General features: G+C 46.8%; 1 protein-coding gene and 2 non-coding genes across 3 annotated transcripts in view; 2 read left to right on the forward strand and 1 right to left on the reverse strand.

Moving 5' to 3' along the window:
- Mylk (myosin light chain kinase) overlaps nucleotides 1-21,967 on the forward strand; it is a 208,183-nt gene that overhangs the window by 25,114 nt on the left and 161,102 nt on the right. The window contains 1 exon segment of the mRNA XM_052740431.1: nucleotides 3,548-3,715. Coding sequence (XP_052596391.1) covers nucleotides 3,551-3,715 — 165 coding nt within the window. The 5' untranslated portion in view covers nucleotides 3,548-3,550.
- Nucleotides 16,350-16,424, reverse strand: Trnaa-agc (transfer RNA alanine (anticodon AGC)). The gene has a single exon. It is a non-coding gene; the product is annotated as a tRNA-Ala (tRNA).
- Trnaa-agc (transfer RNA alanine (anticodon AGC)) lies at nucleotides 17,102-17,176 on the forward strand. The gene has a single exon. It is a non-coding gene; the product is annotated as a tRNA-Ala (tRNA).

A 21,967-nucleotide genomic window follows, 5' to 3' on the forward strand; every position in this document is an offset into this window, starting at 1 on the left:
CATGCATCATACAGGGTCAACACTCCTCCCACACACGTAACTGTTCGTTATTTTATATATAGTGGCTAGTTTGGCATATAGTAGATGCTCAGTTAATACATTTTGAGTGAATAAACATCTCTTTGTTCTTGCCATTAAAATCATATTGGGGGCTTGGAGAGATGGCTCAACATTTAAGATCACTTGCTGAACTTCCAGAGGACCCAAGTTCGGTTCCCAGCACCCATGTCAGTTGGTTCATAATTGCCTCTAAGTCCAGCTCTAGGGGATCCACTGCCCTCTTCCGATACTTGCATGCATGTAGCATATACTCACATAAACATACACATAGATAACATTTTTAAAAATTTAAAAATTATACAGGTAGAATATACCAGAGCTCTCGTAATTATTGCAACACTGTTCACAATAGCCAAGGCATGGAATCAATTCAAATATTCAACAATGGATGAATGGATAAAATGGATGAATGGATATACATGATATATATATATCATGTATATCCACGCCCAAAAGAGAGAAATCCCGTCCTTTGGTTTATTTTGGCTAACCATTTCAGAGGTTTCAATCCATAATCAACTAATTCCATTGCTTTGGGTCTGTGGCAAAAAGCAGAGTATCATGGCACAGTGGAGGAGGCTGTAGGTCTACCAGGAAGCAAAGAGGGACAGAGGAGTAGCTGGAGTCCCACTGTCCCCTTTAAGAGCGTACCCACAATGGCCTCATCTATCCACTAAACACTGAGGGTTCTGCTGCCTCCCAGGACGGCAGACTAGTGGGCAAGCCTTTCACACATGAGCCCTTGGTAGAAAATGCAAGTCTAAACCACAGCAGGCACGAGAATACAGTTAGTTCCCGACTCTTCAGCACAGTGAGGTGCCTCTGGCTTCAACAACTTATGTATTAATAAGGAACTGACAGGGGTCCAAGGAGATGGACCTGTAGTCACTGTATTTGATCACGAACACATTGTGTGTGTGCATGTGTTTAATTATCACTGTGTCAACCAAAAAAGTCCTATCTTGACAGTTTTGAAATGACTCTGCACACACACACACACACACACACACACACACACAAAGCAGAATGATATAAGTGTGGAGGGTGCTAACTGTTGATGCTCACTGGGGGGTCTTTGGGGCACTAATTCTTGTCATTTTTTTTCTGTATGCTTGAAAAAAATTTTACATTTATGTATCATTACATTCATAGTCTTTTTATTCCCGATGTGCCCCTGTATATAGCCGATTCTCATTGTTGGATTTATGTACGTGTGTGTGTGTGTGTGTGTGTGTGTGTGTGTGAGTGTGTGTGTGTGTGTGTGTGTGTGTGTGTGTGTGTGTGTGTGTATCTTTTGCTTTAATGTCCCCAGTGTTTTTACATACACATTTGGCTGTCTCAGATTCTTTCCCGATAATGAATGTCTACATGTAGGATTACTAGAAAAACTAGTGGACCTTTTCTTCAGAGTCCTTTTGCTGTGTTGCTTTCCAGCAAGAGTGCACAGAGAGTGTCCTGGTCTCACCAGCAGCGTCTGTTTCCTTTTTCTTTTGGATGTACTTCATCTGGTTTACAAAAACACAGGTTGTGATTCACTTGCCCTGCTGGGTTTCCCTGGGGCCAGGCGATGTTCATCTGTTTACTCTGCTGCACACGTTCTCCACTCACCCATGTCTTGGAAGGATTTCTTATGCTGTGAAAATATTCTGGTCCTGTGTTTTCATTGCAGACATTTTCTCCTATATTACCATTCGTCTTTTATGTAAATGGCATGCTTTAATGTACCAAAAGACAAAACAAACAAAAACAAAACCAAACCTTAATCTTACGGGGAAAGTTTTTTGTTTGTTTATCAAGATAGGGTTTCTCTGTGTGTAGCCTTGGCTGTCCTGGATCTCGTTCTGTAGACCAGGCTGGCCTCAAACTCACAGAGATCTGCCTGCCTCTGCCTCCCGAGGGCTGGGATTAAAGGCGTGCGGCACCACGCTGACCTTACGGGGAATTTTCAAGTGCGTCTCAGCTGAGCAGCTTTCAGTTTTTAACCATGACTTCAACTCTGACCGCTGCAGGAGGCACCGTGCCCAGGCACACACGCTGGGTTCAAAGGCCAGCTCTGCCCCCTCTTGCGTTGACTCTGGATACATTTCTAATCCTTGGTCAGGTTTCATTTCTTGAAATGGGATGATGAGATTAGCTGTTGCCTAGTGCTGTAAGGAGCAAATGAACCGTTCCTTAACAGAGTATGTTCCCAAAACACAGGAAATGTGACTCAGGTACTTTGCTTTTCTTGTGACCTCCTGCAGCCAGCCAGAGTGCTGTATCATTTGGAAAGGAATTTTGTTTACAAAGCTAATGCCTTATCAGTGAAAGGAAGCCAGGTTTGTCAGGCAGAGCACGGATATGCTCGATAAATGTTTGCGGTGTAGAAACTGGCAAGTGGCCACTGATAGGGGGCTAATCAGACACTTGTATTTTAAGTTGTTTAAGTCAGATTTCTTTCTCTCTGTATAACAGAGAGAATGAGTAAGGGAGGGATAAAGATAGATGGGCTATGTACACATGGGTATATGTGTGCACCTGTATGTGCATGTCAGAAGTCATGGGAGCACATCAGATGTCCAGTTCTGTCCTATTCCTTTGAGGTGGTATCTCTCACGGAACCTGGAAGCAGATGGTGGTCAACTCCAGTAATTCTCCTGTCTCCACCCCCAACAACAGTGGTGTTACATTGGCCATGTGCAGCTTTTTGTGGATCCTAATTCAGCTCTTCATGTTTGTGCAGCAAGTGCTTCTTACCCACTGGCCCATCTCTCTAGACTTTAAATCAGATTGTTTGTTTGTTTGTTTGTTTTGAGGTTTTTCTAGACAGGGTTTCTCTGTAGTTTTAGTGCCTGTCCTGGATCTCGCTCTGTAGACCGGGCTGTCCTCGAACTCACAGAGATCCACCTGGCTCTGCCTCCCGAGTGCAGGGATTAAAGGCATGCACCACCACCTCCCAGTGATCCTTGAGCCTTTCTACAATGTAGTCCCTGACTTGACTGTCCCCTTCATTCAGTCACCAGCCCTCACCTTCTCACCCTTGTCACTTTAACCCCAATCTTTTGTTTTTCTTGGAGTCTTGATGCCATTGTTTTTTCCTAGCCCATGAGCTCTTTATAGTTCAGGCAGAAGCAGCTGGGACTTCCCACCTTAGTGCTTCCTGTAGATGTTGGTTGAACACAGACCCTCAGAGACCTATTGAGAAACCTATGAACCATCCAGTGTCCAGTTTCCCTGATCTTGTCCAAGCCATGCTCTCTCAGAAGAGTTTATGGAAGCTCTTAGTGGGTACTAAGATGGCAGGCATGGCCTGGGAGCTGGGGTCTAGGACTGTATCTTGCCTGGTATCTTACGTGGAGGAGCCACAGAAAGCCACTCCAGGTGGATGCTGACTCTCCTGGGCCCCTGCTCCTTATAGCTCCAACCATAGGCCTGGGCAAGTGGTATCTAAAAGGGAGACAACATGCCACATGTTCTAAGACCTGACTCACTCCTCTTCCTTTTGTAGACCATGGGGGACATGAAACTGGTTGCCTCATCACACATGTCCAAAACCTCCCACAGTGTGGATCCCTCGAGGGTCAGCTCCACACCCCTCATGGAGGCCCCTGCTTTCATTCTGCCCCCTCGGAACCTCTGCATCAAAGAAGGAGCCACCGCCAAGTTCGAAGGGAGGGTAAGAAGTGTGGTTGACTGGGAGACAGGGGATGGGGGAAGGGGGTGTTCATCAAACTTGTCCTCAGCAAGCCTGACATGACGGAAGGCCTAGTCTTCCTTTGGATCGTCATATAAATTGAATGTGTACCATCTTGCTCTATTTCTTGGTTTATGGTGAGCTCTGGTCTATGTTGGTGGACTCAGCAATGGAGGGGGCCATGCAAATTGACCATCCTGAGGTAGTTTGCTGCTGGGTATATTCTGGATACATGGTCTGGTGTCAGGAGGAATGCACCTTGGGTTTAAATCTGGGCTCCAAAATCTGGTCTCCTAAAAATGGACCGATTTCTCTCCTACTTCTTCTCTGGAAGGAATGTTTTATCAGCTGCCCTCCTGTTCCACCCTGAGTAGTGAGATGTCAGATAGAATCTCCTGATTTTATTTTGTCACCTTTTGCCAATGAATCTTGATCTCTTGCCCTCCAGGGGCCTTCATTTCTTCTTCTGAAAGTATGAATGACAGTTCCTTGCCTGCTTCCTGTTAAATAGATAAGGATGAGAGCAGAGAAGAAAATCTGCAAGAGTAGCTGGTGCTATACCCAGTGGGAAAGCCTTTTAGAAAGCTGTTAGGCCTTAAATCAGCTTTACTCCGAGGTGACATGGACATGAGGAAGGTTGTGGGTAATGTTCATTTGGAGATCAAACACAGGGGTCCCAGCCCCGGAAGCTGAAAGGCCTTGGTGTGAGCACACAGTGAAGTCTGAGGAATTCTTAGGTTCCCCTGTGACCGTAAGCATGAGCTCCTGGAAGCTGTGGAAGAAAGAGGTCCCGCAGATGTGTCTTGGATGCCATTGGCCTTATCTTTGTGTAAGTAGCAGGTTTGGCCACATAGTCCTTTGGAGAGCGTGCTGAGGCTTCTGAGTTGGAAAAAGGCCAGAGCTACCCTGAATTGTATTTACACCAGGCACTGATCTGTCTAGTTAGGACCTGTGCTAATGGGTGTGTCCTAATACCTATATTTTATATATTTTATCTAAAGCAGACCACAGGGGAAGTGTTGGGGATGTTTGTGGGCTCCACCAGCATGAGGCTCTCTTCTGTTGCCCTGAATTTAGTCCACCTCCTCTCATCTCCACCCCAGGAAGGAACCTTGAGCATTCAGAAATGGCTCTGGTGACCACAGAGAGGAAGGAAGTGCTGGTTCATGCCACAGCATTGGTGACCCTTGAACACATTCTAGTAAGCGAAAGAAGCCAGGCAGGAAAGAACGAAACCACATGATTCCATTTATATCGCATGTCCAGGGTGGCATGTCTGAAGGACACAAGGAATAAACAGTCCCAGCAGGTGGAGGAGAGAGGGATGGGCGTGGCTGCAGTTGTTACAGTTTCTTCCCGAGATGGTGAAGATGTTCTGAAATTAGATCGTGATGGTGGCTGTGTGACTTTGTGAATGTTCTTATAAAATGCCGAACTGTACACATTGTAAAATTTAAAAGCCATTTAAGACATGCCTTGGCCAGCAGAACCCCCCATCCTCCTACCACACTGCTTCTGAGAGGCAGCTCCTTCCTTGGCTCCGCTTCCTCACAGCCCAGCGAAGCCCCAGTGTCTGTCCCTGCCACTGCCATGAAGGAGCCGTAGCTTTGAGGTGAGAGCTTGGGACCTAGCAGTTAGCATACCTACTCTTTTGTCCCTACCGTGAAGCTAGGGTTTCTGTATTTGAGGGAAAACCCAACAACAACAGACAAATGCTGGCTGTTTCTAGCCCAGAACAGCCAATAAGACATTAAAAGTGCTTCATGATGTCAAAAAATGTCATAATGCAGTAAGTACCTCTCTGGCTGAGCTGAAATTCACATAAAACAAATTTAATCATTTTGAGCAATTCAGTATCATTTGGTACATTTACCCAGTTGTGTTAGTTGCCTTTCTGTTACTGTAACAAAATTACTGAGTTAAACCAACCTTTAAAAGGTGTCTTCCTTCGACTCACGGTTTCTGAGCTTGCGGAGGCCGTGGTTGGTCCCTTGCTTTTGGGCCTGTGGAGGAGCAGCACATCATAGTAGGGCCTGTAGTAGAGAAAGCTACTCTCTGTGTCCCAGAAACAAAGAAACAGAAGGAGCCAGGGTCCCAACAGCCCCTTCAAAGGCACACCTAATTTCCTTTCACTAAGGCTCCACACGCTAAAGGGTCCACCACCTCCCAGTAGGGCCACCCTGAGGACAAGCTTTTGTCACATGGGCTTCTTGGGGACAATCCAAATCCAAATTGTAGCAGTGTTGACTGCAGAATTCTTTTTTTTTTTTTTTTTTTTTTGGTTTTCTGAGACAGGGTTTCTCTGTGTAGTTTTGGTGTCTTCTGTCCTGGATCTCGCTCTGTAGACCAGGCTGGCCTCGAACTCACAGAGATCTGCCTGCCTCTGCCTCCTGGGTGCTGGGATTAAGGGCGCGCACCACCCCGCCCGGCCTGACTGCAGAATTTTTTTTTAATTTATTTATTTATTATGTACACAGAAGAGGGTGCCAGATCTCATTAGAGATGGCTATGAGCCACTATGTGGGTGCTGGGAATTGAACTCAGGACCTCTGGAAGAGTAGTCGGTGTTCTTAACCTCTGAGCCATCTCTCCACCCCAGAATTCTTAGAACAGCGTTGTCTTTGGAGTATTTTATTTGACTTCTGTTGACCCAGTACATGACTCTGCATATTCCTTGTGGTCTGTGTGTTCCTTTTAAATCAGCCCATGGGCCTGCCCTGCTGCTTGCCACCTGACTTTGGCAGCGTGCTGGTATAGCATGTACAGAAGGCTGTTGTTAGAGAGGGATATTCAGAGAGTCTCCGGCTTACCGGCAGCAAAAGAAGCTATGGCAGAAAGCTCTCTATCAACACAGGTGCTCCGTGGCCACAAACACACGAAGACATTCACATCAGGGAAGGGCCACCTCTCATGACCCCAGGATGAGGAAGCTGGTTGTGGTTGATACCAAAGCTGAAGCTGAGCCGGGGACATCATGTCCTTGTCCCCTCACAGAAGGAAAAAAATCAGGTGGTATGTCATGGCTTTGAGCAGGGGTTGCTGTTAGGAGAAACTGAGCTCTGAATGTAGGCTCCCACATGCTTGGCCAGAGGTGCCAGCTGCCCCCCCAAGGCTGCCTCTGGACCTCTGCACCCTGCCTGCAGTGCCCTCCTCTCTGGGCACACAGCCTGCTCAGTGGCATCGTCTGCCTCACAGTCACTACAGGACCACAGCTTTGGGGATTGGGCTCTTGAAGGAGCTCTTTCCAGGGAACCTTTTGAGGTCATGCCTCGTCATTCAGTTCTGCCCGGCAGTTCCTGTTGGACCCCCTATTACTAATGCCCAAGGACGCCTGCTGGCTTCCCCTCCTTCTTGAGAGCTGCCACTCTAAGTGGAGGGGCCAGCTTCTTCTGGAGAGGCCAGGACTGTGCCCTCACATCAGTGGATGCCACGGATGTGAGCAGGTCATGAAGTCTGTTTCCTCACCACCTCCAGGCCTGTGATTAGCAGCTGGTTGAAACGTGGGCTTACTGTTTTTATCCCTGAAAGCTAAAAGCAACTGCCCGCTCACTCCCATTTTCCTATCATGCCTGTTTTTTAAAAAAGACTGAAGTGAACCCCTCCTCTGGTAATGCACCTCTTCTCATCAGCGAGACATGGGTGACTTTAGAGGGGTGCTGTAGTTGGGTTCAGGCCCCCCTGAGGCACTTCAGACTTGGGCCTTTCTTCTCATGGGGTCAGGTCTGTTGCATCCTGTAGCACTTGCCCACTCTGTGACAGATAATTGAGCAGCGAACACCTAACCTATACCCATTCCCCTAGCGGGCTCTTCCAACCCCTGAGATAACTCCCGAGGCTTCCACGGCAGTTCAGCGTGGCCCAACGACCCATCTGGGCTGAGGTCATCTAGGGGGCTTCAAGGAAAGCTGTCTTCTCATGACTAAAAGTTAAGGAGAAAAGACATCGTGGATGCTCTCTCTCATTTTCTACCTTCCCTTCTTCCTGCCTTGAATACAGATGCAATGCCGTGCTCAGACAGCTATTTTAAAACCATGAGACAGTAAGTGAGCACACTGAGGACTAGTTGGAGGTGGGAGAACAGCAGTGAAGGACTAGCAACCAAGAGACAATACTAAGGCTTCCAGACTTTCCAAGATAAGATCTTTAGCTGTGATTATCCGTCCAGGAAATTTTACAAAAATATCTTCCTAACTGATACAGGTCCAATGATGCGTACGTAGAGATGGCGTCCCTTAAATGATGAACTGCACAGGGCCCAGCTAGAAGCTCTAGCGGTCTCTTTCCATATTTACTAGCCATGACAGGTTGCCTTATTCTGAGTTGAGTATGGCCCTGAAGTCAAAACATTCCAGAAGAATTCCTTCCTTCCTGGCTGTGGCCGTTCAGAAGAAAGTCTTGCACTTGGAGGTAAAGGGAGCACCCTGTGGCACTCCTTCTGTGCAATCAGGTCTAGGTAATTGGCTCAGCTATGTCTTTGAGTGTGTGTGGGGGGGGGGGGGCGGGGTTCGCACGCTCAAAGCTTGAGAAATTGTTTCTAGAAATTCACAAAAGTTTGCCTTCATGCTCCATCTGTGTCCCCTTTAGACACAAGCACCCCATGCGGTGCCCTGACTTACATCTAGAAACCCCTGTACTTCCATCCAGCTGCATCCTCTCCATACTGTACTTAGGACCCATCAGTTTTTACCACATGGTCCTGAACACACTTCCAAGGCTGTGAGATCCTCTTCCCATGACTCCCGTTGCTGGGCCCCAGTGGTGCGCCTGTCCACTCATGTCTTTGCTGGGCTTCCTTGTGAGCACAGCCAGGGCCCCACTTGTTGGGCCAACTGAAGTACCCCTGGCTGTTCTCCCATGTGGGGAACTGCAGCATTGGTGGGCTGCCTGCCTACCACAGGGTCCGGTATGAGAAAGGCAACGGTGGGGGAACTACTAAAATCAGTCGAGATTTCTTCCCCTTTGCCCAGGGACTTACCATGTTCAATAAGCAAATAAAACCACAGCCCAGCCCTTCTGTTCTGCAGACCCGAGGAGTTAATGCTTTAAGGCTCCCTGAAAAGTACAGCCAGAATAAGGTTTGACCCGGGCCCTTGGGCTCACTGAGGTGGGCCTCCTGCAGAGTGCTGCTTTGGCCTTCTCCAGGCAGATGCTGCTTCAGCTGTGGAGAACGGAGAGGGAGCAGGAGAAAACCTACCTTGAAAGGGGAAATAATAGCTTCCATTTGTGCTTGAACCAATAGTAGTATCAATTCCCTGAGGCCTTCTTCCCAGTTTCCATCCAACTGAGAAGTTGTCGCTGTATTCAAAGACATGAGGAATTTAAATGTCATGCCTGGCCTCCACTGGTCCCCAGGAGTCCTCAGTGTTGTGGTATAGAAAGGTGTGCATGCATAAACAGCAGCTGTGACCGTGTGTAACCAGATTGTTGCAGGAAGTCTATCAACAGAGTTACGGCTGTGGCGGGGAGGATGTGGAAGGAAGGGAAATAGGGTTGTCATGGCTGATGGGGTCACACATGTAGTCCTAGTCTTCTTATTCCCACCTGGGTGACACCAGAAAGTGCTATGCCAGAGCGTTTGCACCTAGACATTGTGTTACACACACCGTTTGAGACTGGCTTTCCTTCCACAGGTCTAATCCAGTTTCTTGAACTCAGTGGCTGTTTCTTGTCGGTCTTTGGGCCTCAAGAGTAACACAGTGCCTGCTGTGTATGACTGTGTGCTCAGAACATTTTTGCCTCACTGAGGACACCAGAGTGGAGCTGTGCCTGAGCTTCCAGCCATTTCCAGTCCCAGTGGCTCTGAGCTCATTCTAAGCACAACTGCAGCATCCCTCCCTCCCTCCCTCCCTCCTCATCCATGTCCTAGGGCTCTTGCTCATCCCCAGACTGTGCCTGGACCAAGATGCACTTCCTTTTCCTCCCCACTTTATTGACTTAGGTTCTGTTTCCTTTAGACAGATTTCCTTAAGTATTACTTTTAGCTGTTTTATTAGAGTACAGAAGAGCCATGGCTGTAGGATGTGGACTGTTCCTGATAATCACACAACATCAGTCATGAATAACTGTAGGAAAGACTTTGGTCTTTAAAATGTGTGATCCAGTAATCGTCTCTGTGCCTGTGTTAAAAATGAAGAAAATTATTTCAATGTTAAGCTGTTATTAATGGCACTTGTTGCCAGACCCTGACTCTCTTGAGTTCAATCCCCAGGATATACATGATGGGAGGAGAGGACCTGTAGTACACACCCCTGAGGCCCCCACAAATAGAATGAATACATATAATAAAATAAAACTTCAGAGGCAGTGTGAAAGGTTTATTGTTCAGAGGGAAGTGCCCATCAACAGTTTAGACAGACACTCAGAAATGGCCCGTGCAAATACGACATCTGTCTGAATATCCTTTTGTGCATATAGTGTGTATGTGCTGATCTGCCACCCACCGTTCTCCCTTAGTCCTGTTTCCCACGCATTTCACACGTCAGTAGATGGATGCACCTCGTGATGTATTCACCAGCTTTTCCACTCTCCATGGCTCCCTCTGAATTTCCCTAACGCTCCAGCATCAACTCAATTGCGCTCTAGCCATTTAAAATCATGCCAGTGTTTGTTATCTTTTGCTTCTTTAATGAGAGTGTGTTCTTCAAGGTCTGGATCTGCACTATTGAATAGGATAACCACTAGCCATCGGTGGGGTGGCTGTTTAACTTATGTTAATGGTAATTGAAATGAAATAAAATTGAAAATTCCTTTCCTTGGCCATCCTAGGGAAATAGACTTACTAGGCCATACACATACTTTCAGTGCTCAGTGGTTTTATGGGGCCAATAGCTACTGTGTCAAGCAGCACAGGTTATCGAGTATTTCTGCCATCACAGAAAGCCTCTTGGACATGCCTGATCTAGAGCATTCTGATTGATTCCGCTATTAGGTATTTGTGATTCACAGCTAAAAGACATGTTAAAAATAGCTGTTCTGGGCTGGAGAGATGGCTCAACAGTTAAGAACATTTGCTACTTTGCAGAGGACTAGAATTTGGTTTCCAGTGTCTGCATGGCAGCTCTTAAACTGCCTCTAACTTCAGTTCCAGGGGATCTAAATCCTCCTTCTGGCCTCTGCTGCACACACGTGATGCATGTACACACACTCAGGCACATAAACATATGCATATGCATAAACCAAGTAAGTGTTTAAAAATACTTTTTTGAAATAAGTGTTCTGTTCACAATAGAAATGAAAAATTGAATTCTTGAGAATTTACTTAAGGCACAAGATGTGTCCAAAGGATAATGTCACCTCTGGAGGAGAGAATGTTTTCCTCTAATCCTCTGACTGTAGCAGGAATGTTAGCCTTAGCTCAGCCAGCGTGAGTTTACTCCCTAGATTCCCGCAGATAACTGCTCCAGGTGGCTAGCAGACATTGCCTGCATGCTACAGTCCATGAAGGAATAGAATGGGGTGATAGAGTAGATATTGCTGAAAACTAGTTGTCAGCGGTTGGTGGCCACATTAGGTCGGCATGGTAGATTGAACAAACTTAGCAATTCTTTGCCTTCTACCTATGCTGTGGAAATGAACTTGGGGAGGTCCAAACGAGGATGAGTTCAGAGCTGCACTGAGTATCGAGGAAAAGGGTGTCCATGGTTTGGAGGTTCCCTGAAGGATCCCCCACTGTTCCTATTGGAGCAGACCTAGGATGAAGACTCCACAGAAGACAGAGCTTCCTATTTGAGGTCAAGGATCTGGCGATTAAAAGAAAGATGGTTTTCTAACATCTTTGTGGAGAAAATTAGAGCTCTTAGTGTAGCTATTAGCCAGTCTTGGGCGGGGGTGGGGGGTGGGGGGGTGGGGGGGTGGGAGATGCTTCCTTTGTCATAGTGAGGAGAGTTGGATGTGCTGTATGCTTGCTGCATGGCCAGAGTCTCTTAAGGGAAGTTCGTCAGTAGACTGCCCCACATGCAGCGTGTAGCTATCCCCCCATTCAAGAGGATGGGCTTGTATTCAGTTTTGGAAGGTTCATTACAGCTGCCTACATTTGGAAAGTAGTTCTTTAGTCTGAATTAGATAATGGATGGTCCCAAGCTATTTGAGGAAAATGTTTATGATATTATTACCAACCCGTCGACACAGCTCAGAAGTGTTAGTTTAGTTACAGAAAGCAAATTCTGAAAGCTTTGGCAAGCCAGAAGTAAAGCAGCAGTGAATGGGAAGAGCGGCAAAGTATAGGGACACAGTGGGGCGTTAATGCAATAAATATTCTCTGGAATGGATGGGTCGGATAACCACAGTTTAATTATGTGACTCAGAAACCGCAATGACAGGTGGGTGAGGTGGCACATACCTGTAATTTCAGTGCTTGGGTAGCTACGATCCCACAACCAACAAACAAACCCATAATGATACAGGTAAATAAAGTCCATTCAAGAGCCAGATTTGGCACCTTTTGCTTGTGATACTCCCAGGACATTTGAGTTACTATTTACAAGTAGAAAGCTTACACCTACAGTTCTGTTCGAAGGGCCTTTCTTTCTTTCTTTCTTTGTAAAAATGTATTTGTGTATGCATGCTGTGTGTCGTGTGTGTGTGTGTGTGTGTGTGTGTGTGTGTGTGTGTGTGTGTGTGCGCGCGCGCCAGAAGAAGGTGTTGGATCCCCAGGAGCTGGAGTCACAGGTGGTTGTGAGTTGCCCACTGTGGGTGCTGATAACACAAGGGGCTTTTCTTATTTGATTTTTTAAAATTTTATCCTGGCATGATCGGACGCCGAACGGCCTGGGAATTGAACCCAGGTCCTCTGGAACATCAGTCAGTGCTCTTAACTGCTGAGCCGTCTCTCTCTCTCTGGAAGGGCTTTTCTTAACAAATAGGATTCGCCAGCGTTTCCACAGGGGCACGCCAGCTCAGCAGATGCTATCTGCCCAGTCTAAGGATGTCTCTTCCAGGTTGCTCTCATCTCTATCATTTGCAGTTTTCTCCCAACACCAAGGCCGGTGCCTGTTGCCAGTTATGACTTTGGCATCCCCTGAGTTCACACACACACTTGTCTAAATTCATAGTAGGGCAGCAGAAGATGGTTAAGAACAGTCCTCAGATGGTTCTTCTCCACGCCCACTTTTTGTGGCTGGGTTTTCTGCCCAGTCTCTGTAGGCATCTGAGCTTGTGACCATGCCATAGATGCCCAACAAGAGATCTAAAATTCCAAACAGGACTGGCAAGAGGGAGGCAGCCCAAGTCAGAGAAAGTCTTCACTTTTCCTAGTGGAAATCCTCTAAGTGCTGTCTGAGTGGGCACATGGAAGTGGAGAGGACATGGTGGGTACCAGAGGCTGGGGAGGGGAGGAAGGGAGGAGAGATGGGCAAGGTTAAGCTGTGAGTCCTCAAGTGCAGCTGGTGGGCTTAAGGAGCTTTGGGCTCCTATTGCATAGTAAATGACTATAAATATCAGTGCTGGGAACTCCACGATGCTAAAAGGAATTTGAAAATGACCTCCATAAAGAAATGATCCGTGGCTCTTGAGCATAGATGCAACTGTGGTTATGTGACCTGTATAAACACCAGTCCATGTGTGCATGTATTGAAGCATTATATGGTACCACATTAATGCATGTAATTTTTATAACTTGATATAGCCACTAAAATGCACTTATTAGGAAGCCGGTCAAGTGCCTTAGTTTCTTTTCCTGGTGCTGTGGTAAAATACTGTGACAAAAGCAAGTTAAGAGGGAGGGGACGCATGACAAAAGCAAATTAAGAGGTGGGGGGGGAGCGTTCTCCTGGCTCAAAGTACAAGTGTAGATAGAGTCCAGCATGGCCAGGAAGTCAAGCGGCAGGAACTTAAAGCAGCTGCTCCCGTCATATCCACGAGCAGGAAGCAGGGAGCAGTGAATGCATGTTGCTGCTCAGTTCTGTTTCCCCACAAATGTAATAATCCAGGACCCTCGCCAGAGAATGGTGTCTGCACCCTCAATGAACAGATCTTCCCACACCGTCTCCCACAGTAGCTCCCAGAAGCCTATCTCTCGGATGATTTTAGATTCCATTTAGCTAATGATAACACTACCCATCACACCCGGAGAATATTAGTATTGATTATGAAGTTAATGATAAAAAGAATAGAAAGATGATTTTGAAGGCTCTGCTTGGGAAGTGATACTTTTGTAGGAAGGGGAAAGATTAAGAGGGGGCAAAAACATCTTTTTGTCAGTTTATACTCTCAACATAATACCTTTTACTTTTCATATGTTCTCATCGCTGGAGTTTCTGTTCACAGTAGATAAAAATTATGTCTGTAAATTTTTAAAGCATAATAAAATGCTTGTAAAAATATTTGTTCCAGCAACCCGAGTTCAGTGTCCAGATCCTGTCAGATAAACGATCAAAGACAAATCCAAAGTTTACACTGGAAATCTCATAGACAGCATTTGGACATGGAAAAACATGTAACTGCATCAAAATGCATTACACAACACTACTGGCAGTTCAACAAGCAGAAATGTAAATACCTTTCAAGCGTTGTATACCTGAAAAATGAGCGAAATAAAGCTCTCAAAGCCCGTTGCAGGAGCCGTGAGGAGGCGGGATGTTTTCTTTGCTGGAAGCGTTAAGGATTAGCTCAGCCTCCTGGGACCTGGACTGGAAGAATGTTATAGGAGCAATAAAACCATTGATCCACTTTACCAAGAATTCTGTTTTGACACTGTCACTTAACTCTCAATGGAGAATCGGAGGGGAAACAGCCAGAATAGAGATGCTCAGAACACTATTTATCATAGCAGAAATGGAACCAGCCTGTATGCAGAGAGAGAGAGCATTAAATAAATGCATCAATATGGCACCTATTATATAATATCTCACCTGCTTGGCATTTGGGGGAGCTACATCCATAAATGGAAATGTGTGAGAATAGCATGAAGTGGAGAGAAAGTAGAAACCAAGATGTGGCTGTGTAGACTGATCTCAATCTCGTGGAAGCACGGATGTGCTTATTACATGCGATTAGTAGGGGCTTTGGAGCCTTGGAAGTAGGATGTGTTGTTGTTGGACGTCCTCTAAATGTTATGTTTTTAAAATCGCTCCGGGACAGCTTCCCAATCAGAGAAGACAGGGCTGGCACAATTGAGATGGACCTGGCTGTGCTAGGGAGGGTCTTAGGTGCCTATTGTCTCAACTGTTTCCAATTAGCTCTTTGCCTTGAAATATAAGCGAAGTGGAGTGGCAGAATGAGCAGTTGGAGATGGAGGGTCCGGACCGAGGTGATCTTACAGCTACTATCCTGCAGGTGGCCACAGGGTCAAGGTGTACAGGACTGGGTTGTTGCTCATCAGTGGGCCTGGCCTAGTGCCTGTTCATTTGCCTCATTTCTTAGAACCTTGTATGTGAGATCCTTGGTCAAGTGTCACATTCCTCAAAATTCAACGTTAGCTACGAAGATACCACTTTTGTAATAAAACAAAAGCAAGACCGGTGAGTTGAGTCTCCAAAGGGAGGAAAAAAACCAACGGCAACAAACAAACATGGCTGCCACCCTCCATGTCCAATTCTGGTAACCAAACAACTTTTTCTTCTCTGGAGCCTTTTTCAGCTCTACCATCCCATTGCATTCTCTTTTTTTGCCGTGTTTGAGGCCTTTCAGAATTCAATCAGGTGATTACCGTTCTGTACTATAAGAAGTCTTGTCCGGGGTTTCTGCCTGCTGTGGAGTTGCCTTATAGCTGTGGAGAAATCATTGCACCTCCCAGGTCCCATGTTCCTCCTTCGAGAGTCACGGTTCACCTGGTTCTAAGGCCCTGTAAGAACTGAAATGCTATGGCATATTTTATAGTATGTGATATTTCACCTGCCTGACTTTTTGTTTTGTTTGGTTTTCCGAGACAGGGTTTCTCCGTGTAGTTTTGGTGCCTGTCCTGGATCTCGCTCTGTAGACCAGGCTGACCTTGAACTCACAGAGATCTACCTGGCTCATGTCTGACTTTTATATCATCATTGCCATCCAGATATGAGCTCCCTCGCTATGTAGCTCTAGCTGATCTGGTATTTTCTATGTAGTCCAGCCTGGCCTTGAAGCCCCTATCCTCCTGCTTCAGCCTCCTGAGTGCTGGGATTACAGGTGAGTGCACCACACTCAGTCTTTATTGTCTCTCTTTTAGGGATGGGGATGCAGCTTCGGGGTAGAGTGAGTACTTACACGCCATTCACAAAGCCCTCGGTTGGACTCTCCAGCACCGGAAACAAACATGGTTGTCTAATATTGAAAGCCTATTCCACTGTTAGCTCCTGGTTGTTGCCCAGCACGGAGAAATTGTTTAGCCTACAGGCTTTCTGGATGCTAGTCTCTTGCCTTATTAATGCCCTGCATTTATTGCAGGTAGATTTTGAGTGTCTGGGTCTGATTCACTCAACTAACATTTACTGAGCACTTTCTCACGCACCAGTTAATTTGTTGAGAACCAGAAATGTGTGAGAAAGACAGGGCTGCCATTTGTGGACATGGCTGTATCTGCATTCTCCACATCACCCTGGGAGCTGGCCAAATAGTCTGAGAGTTGTTTCCTTTTAGCAGTCTATTATATTATTTGGTCTGTTTGTATCCAGTGCCAGTTCCCTTTATAGGTTATTCTGATTTATTTGGGGAGCTGAGGATCGAACCCAGGGCCTTGTGCTTGCTAGGCAAGTGCTCTACCACTGAGCTAAATCCCCAACCCCTTATTTTTAATACTATACTAGACATTTGTGTAGCCTTGTATAACATATGAAGTCCTTCCACTCTGAGAGCAGCGAGTGCTAATTACCCCTCTTCTGTTTCCCAGCACTCTGGGGAAACACAAGCAGAATTACACCAGGTGAAACATACAGGGAGCGGCAAGGACTCTTGAGAGCTTAATCCCGGAGCAATACCATTAGGAAGGGTTGAGTCCATATGATCTGTCTCACAGGGAACTGACCCTGCACAGTGGAGGAAGCTGATGAGGAGCCCGATCACAACACTCTAAGAGGGTTCTGTTTTGAAAGGAAACACTCAAGACTGTGCAATAGGAAGAGCTTCACCACAGGAGATGAGCCCAGGAGGACTGAGCAGCTAGCATCTGGAACACCAGGCACTAAGTCTTCAGCACCACCACTCAGAGGTGGTGGATGTGGTTTGTAGGAGGTGATTAACACCGGTCTTGCTCTTCCCGGAGCCCTCCCGCAGAGCACTGTGCTCTCAAGAGTCCTTGCCGCTCCCTGTATGTTTCACCTGGTGTAATTCTGCTTGTGTTTCCCCAGAGTGCTGGGAAACAGAAGAGGGGTAATTAGCACTCGCTGCTCTCAGAGTGGAAGGACTTCATATGTTATACAAGGCTACACAAATGTCTGGTATAGTATTAAAAATAAGGGGTTGGGGATTTAGCTCAGTGGTAGAGCACTTGCCTAGCAAGCACAAGGCCCTGGGTTCGATCCTCAGCTCCCCAAATAAATAAATAAAAATAAGATCTGATCAGAATAACCTATAAAGGGAATTGGCACTGGATACAAACAGACCAAATAATATAATTCACCAAATAAATTATATCATTACTTGTGAATTCAGCCTCCCTCTAATTTGCTAAAGCCAGGTAGAATATAGCCAGATTCTTTGCCAGAATGTAACAAGAGTGGCCTCTAGTCCATTTCCCACCCCAGACCTGACTGCCCCATGAAACCTCAAGAGCGCGGCCTCTGCTGCCTGTATTTCTCTCCACATTTTCAAACTCCCACCACCAGTCAAGTCATCTGTTAGATGGAGCTGACAGCCTCTGGGGCTTCTCTAGCTATAGCTCCAGACTTTTCCAAATCCTCCCCTACAAGCCAGTTCCGAAGGCCTAAGAGCCATGTGGTCAGATTTAGTCCCAGAAACAACTCCCACTTCCCCGTGTTCTGTACCAGTTACTTTTCCGTTGCTGTGACCAAAATAACCAACCAAAAACCTTAAGGGAGGAAGGGGCTTGTCATTTCAGAAGTGTCCGTCCATCATAGCGGGGGAGGCAGGACGGAGCAGCTTAGCCAGGGTGGCAGGATTGCGCGGTAGCAGACCAGGAAGCCAAGAAAGTTGTCGGGACCCAGGGGAGGGTATAATAATGCAACATCTGCTCCTAGTAACCTGCTTCTACAAGTCTTGTCTCACTTCCTGAAGGCTCCGAAGCCTTAAAACAAACAAACAAACAAAAACAAACAAACAAACAAAAACCCTACAAATTAGGGACCAAGCAATCAAACAATAAGTTTGTGGTGGTGGGGAGGGGGTATTTAAGATTCAAACCATAACAGTAGGCTTATTTGTGTGTGTGTGTGTGTGTGTGTGTGTGTGTGTGTTTCTGTTGCTGTTGTTGTTTTGTTTTTAGACAGGGTCTCATGTAGCCAGTGCTGGCCTTAAGCCTCTAAGTGCTGATATTACAGGCATGTACCACCATACCTGGCAGTGGTAGATAACCAGTGAGTTTTGGTTAGGCTAGTCCTGAGCGAGAATGAGCTTCAGTGTATCAGGACTAGGGACTACATCAGTCTAGAGACGCACAAACGCCATCTTTTCAAATGACGCCCTCCAGCGACTTGTGGTTGTCACAAGGGTCTGCTTCACTTGAGATCACCGGCACAACCTGGAAGGAGAGCTGGGCTGGTGGCCAGGTGCCTGGGGTTTGGTTTCTGTGTGCTCTGACTTCTAGGCATGAGTTTCTTTCTCTATAAGATGAGGAGGTCAAAGCAGATGACTCCCATCCCCCTTCCTGTACTGACATTCCATAACGTCATAGAATAAAGTACGAACCCGATATTGGCGTCAAGACCGACAGGTCCTCGTGACATGCTACTGTTGTCCTCATTCTCTTCCACAGTTCTTCGTGTCATTTGTGGCACTCAGAAGGCTGGCTGGCATGGGTCGTCTGTCAGTGATTCATTTCTGTAAACACTAGCTATAGGACGACGTTTGCTAGCCCTAGATTAGAAATATGGCAGAACCACAGTGTTGTCCATCCACGTAAGGAGCAGCCACCCATGTGTATTCCAAACACACACACACACACACACACACAGAGAGAGAGAGAGAGAGAGAGAGAGAGAGAGAGAGAGAGAGAGAGAGAGAGAGAGAGATATTCTGGCTGAAAAGGAAGTGCACTCTGGTGTCAGTTTTGAAAGAAAGTGCCTCTGCTAAAGACCCTTCAGAGATGAAAGGTAGTTGGGGGACAGTGATAGAAAATAGAAACCTGTGCCCTGACACCTGACAGTGATGGTGGGCATAGGAATTGGTCCACATTTTTTTTTTCCCTTTCATTTGGTGACATGTTGAGTCCCCAGGCAACTCTTGTATAAGATGCAAGTCCCAGGCAGAAAGCCCCAATAAGACTGTGGGTGCAGTTCAAGTGGGTAAGGCAGGGTGAGCCCTGTTAAGGACTGGAGTTCAATGGCCAGCACAGCATCCCCAGCCTAGGAAGAAGGGATGCCAGGGAAGTGGGAAGCTCTTGGCCACCAAGCCCCGGGAAGTCTGACAGAGGGGTGAAAAATGAGCCTGGAAGAGTTGGAGCCAGGAAGGCAAGGAAAATCAAATCAAATCTGGATCCTGATTTAAAAGGCATGAGGCTGAGCGGAGCCAGGCACCTGGACATACTTTCCACAGCCTGTCATACAGGGCTTGCGTTATCCACCACAGTGAGGGAAAGTGGAGCCCTACTAGACGCGCCCCAGCCTGTGGTCCCCACAACCAGGTTGCTCAGCGACAGAAAATGCTTGACAGGTGGAATGCTTTGGGGCCGGAGGATAAGGACACTTGTTATGCATAGATAGAGGGGAGGGGAGCATGTCTGGAGCAGTTTGGTTCCAGACAGTCTCCCTTACGTACAAGGTACCCTTGAACATAATTAATGAATTATGAGGGGCAGAACTCTTTTGTAATAAAGGTCCACCTCTTCATCTGGAGTTTGAAATGAATTCTAGAGACCTTAACACGTGAGTCATTACTCTGGAGAGATTTTTAGAGAGGGTATTCCTTGAAGCGGGGACTTTCAGAATCCGCTGAGCCTTTCAGACAGGCCAAGGAGAGGCCATGTGAGCCCAGTGACTCTGTGAGCCACTCAGATCTGGAAGTCAGTATCCCACTGTAGGTGTCAGCCACCCACAGGGGATCATGTGGCAAATGGTGGCTGGCCTTCAGTGTCTTGCCCAGCTTCACCTTTGAGAACGATATGTCTGATGATCGTGTATCAGGGGAGGGGTCCATGCATGGCTGTGCATGGTCAACTCATAGATTAGTAATTCTCAACCTTTTTTTCCTTCATTGTCATCCCCCTGCAGAGCTCCACAATAGGAACTGAATGTCACAGATAGTCACTGTTATTTATGTTTCATAGTTTATGTATATATATATGTGTATATGTTAGGTAGATAGATAGATAGATAGATAGATAGATAGGGGGATTTATTTATTTATTTTTTTGCCCATTCTTAGAACTAATTTTTATCCCTATAGGAGCATTACCGCCTGGTCTTGGTGAATGTGGGTACTTGCGGTGTGTGTTTGACATCTCCTGGGGACATGGTGATGCGGTGGATGGACAAAGATGTATGGGCTAAGAGAAGACTGGATCTCTTGAGAATGTGGGCAGGACAGAGTGACAGAAGGAAGTCTGTAAGAGCAGCAGTGAGCAAAGTACCCTGGATGGGGGCATGAGAGTCGAGGGACCAGGCCTGTGCCAGGAAGGGTGTGTGTGTCAGGGAGGTGGCCCAGCTCGCTCTCAGAGGCAGCAGGTGGAGAGTACTCCTCCCCTGCCTTACCCCATGCCTCATAGCCATCCCATCGTTTGCAAGCATGGTGGATTTCCTTTCCCTTCTGAGAGGCTCCGCTCTGACAGTGGCTGCTCTAGAAAGTTTACGTTGTTGGAGCAGAGAACGGGATACAAAGGGTCCAGGGGATAAGAAGAAGAAGAAGAATGGCGAATCCAGAGAAGAACCAGTTAAGAACCAGCTCTGAACCAGTTTCTTTCTACTGAGAGTTTGGGCATCTAGACCAGCGAGAGCATTTACCGGGGGCCTGAGCTGAGAAGGACCATAAGGTGTGGTGACATGTGGGTGTCAGCTGAAGGGACCCACTTGGTGGGATACCGTTCTTAGTTGCTCTTGCCATTGCTATGACAGAGTACCAGACAAAATCAACTTATATGTACGTAGGAGGAAACGAACAGTAGATAGAGGATTCAGTAGAGTTTGTGGTTTCAGGTAGACCACTGCTCCCTGAGGAAGAGGTCAAGATGCACTTAGCTACCTGGAGTTACCAAACCACACTCTGATGTGGTGGAGTCCTAATTCTCACCCTCATCCCTGAGACATTGGAGAGGTCCACCATGTGCTTACAAACAAAGTACTTTCCAGACCTTGCCATGAAACACTGAGGCAGGAAACCAAGTTCCTCTGTGCATCAGAGTGGTAAGGAGATTAGCAAGGATGCAGGCCTCACAGGCAGGTCTGGGCTGGGATCTCTCCTGCTTGTGTTCTCTAAGCCCCACGGGTGTGGTGGGAATAATCTCCGCACCTCACTGTACAGCTGGGAGGCTGGTACAGTAGCAGAGGTGTGCACAGCAGTTGTCTAATAATGTGGAGACATCTTGCTACAGTGGACCCTTTATCTCCATATGGAGACACGTTCCAAAGCCACCTGAAGCCACAAATTGTACCAAACCCTCTAGATACTGTTTGTCTTCCCCTGTATATGTACGACTGAATTTAATTTGTAAATTAGACACAGTGGAAGATCTATGATGATAAACTAGTGATACAATAGAGGAATCATAGCCATGCTCTACAACCAGACTGTCTAAACTTAGGACTGGTTTGTCTCCAGACTTTTCTGTTTACCATGTTTTGGATAATCACTGGCCACAAGTATCTAAACACTTGACACGTGAAGCCTTAGATAATCCGGAGCTCCTGCAGAAGCAGGAGTCGGATCGCTGGGCTGCCCACAGCGCCCCTCTGACAGTCCCTCTTCAAGATAACGTCAGAGTAGAGATGCTGCTGCTTAAGGAAACAGCTAGAAGAGCAAAAGGAAAAGGAAGGTTGAGTCTGGGCCTGCCGGGCCGTGCGGTACCATTGCTGTTTACGTGATAGTTGCCCTGTGTTTCTTCTCTGAGTGGAGTCTCCTTTAGATGGTCGTGCCTGGGAGTCGTCCTTCATTTTTACTTCAGCCCCTATCCTCCACCTGCTGCGACCTTAGGTAATTTGCCTGATTACTCTTGAAGTC

The sequence above is a fragment of the Peromyscus californicus genome, unplaced genomic scaffold, assembly GCF_007827085.1.
Source record: "Peromyscus californicus insignis strain IS unplaced genomic scaffold, ASM782708v3 Scaffold_16__1_contigs__length_79575227, whole genome shotgun sequence".
In the NCBI taxonomy this organism is placed as follows: domain Eukaryota; kingdom Metazoa; phylum Chordata; class Mammalia; order Rodentia; family Cricetidae; genus Peromyscus; species Peromyscus californicus.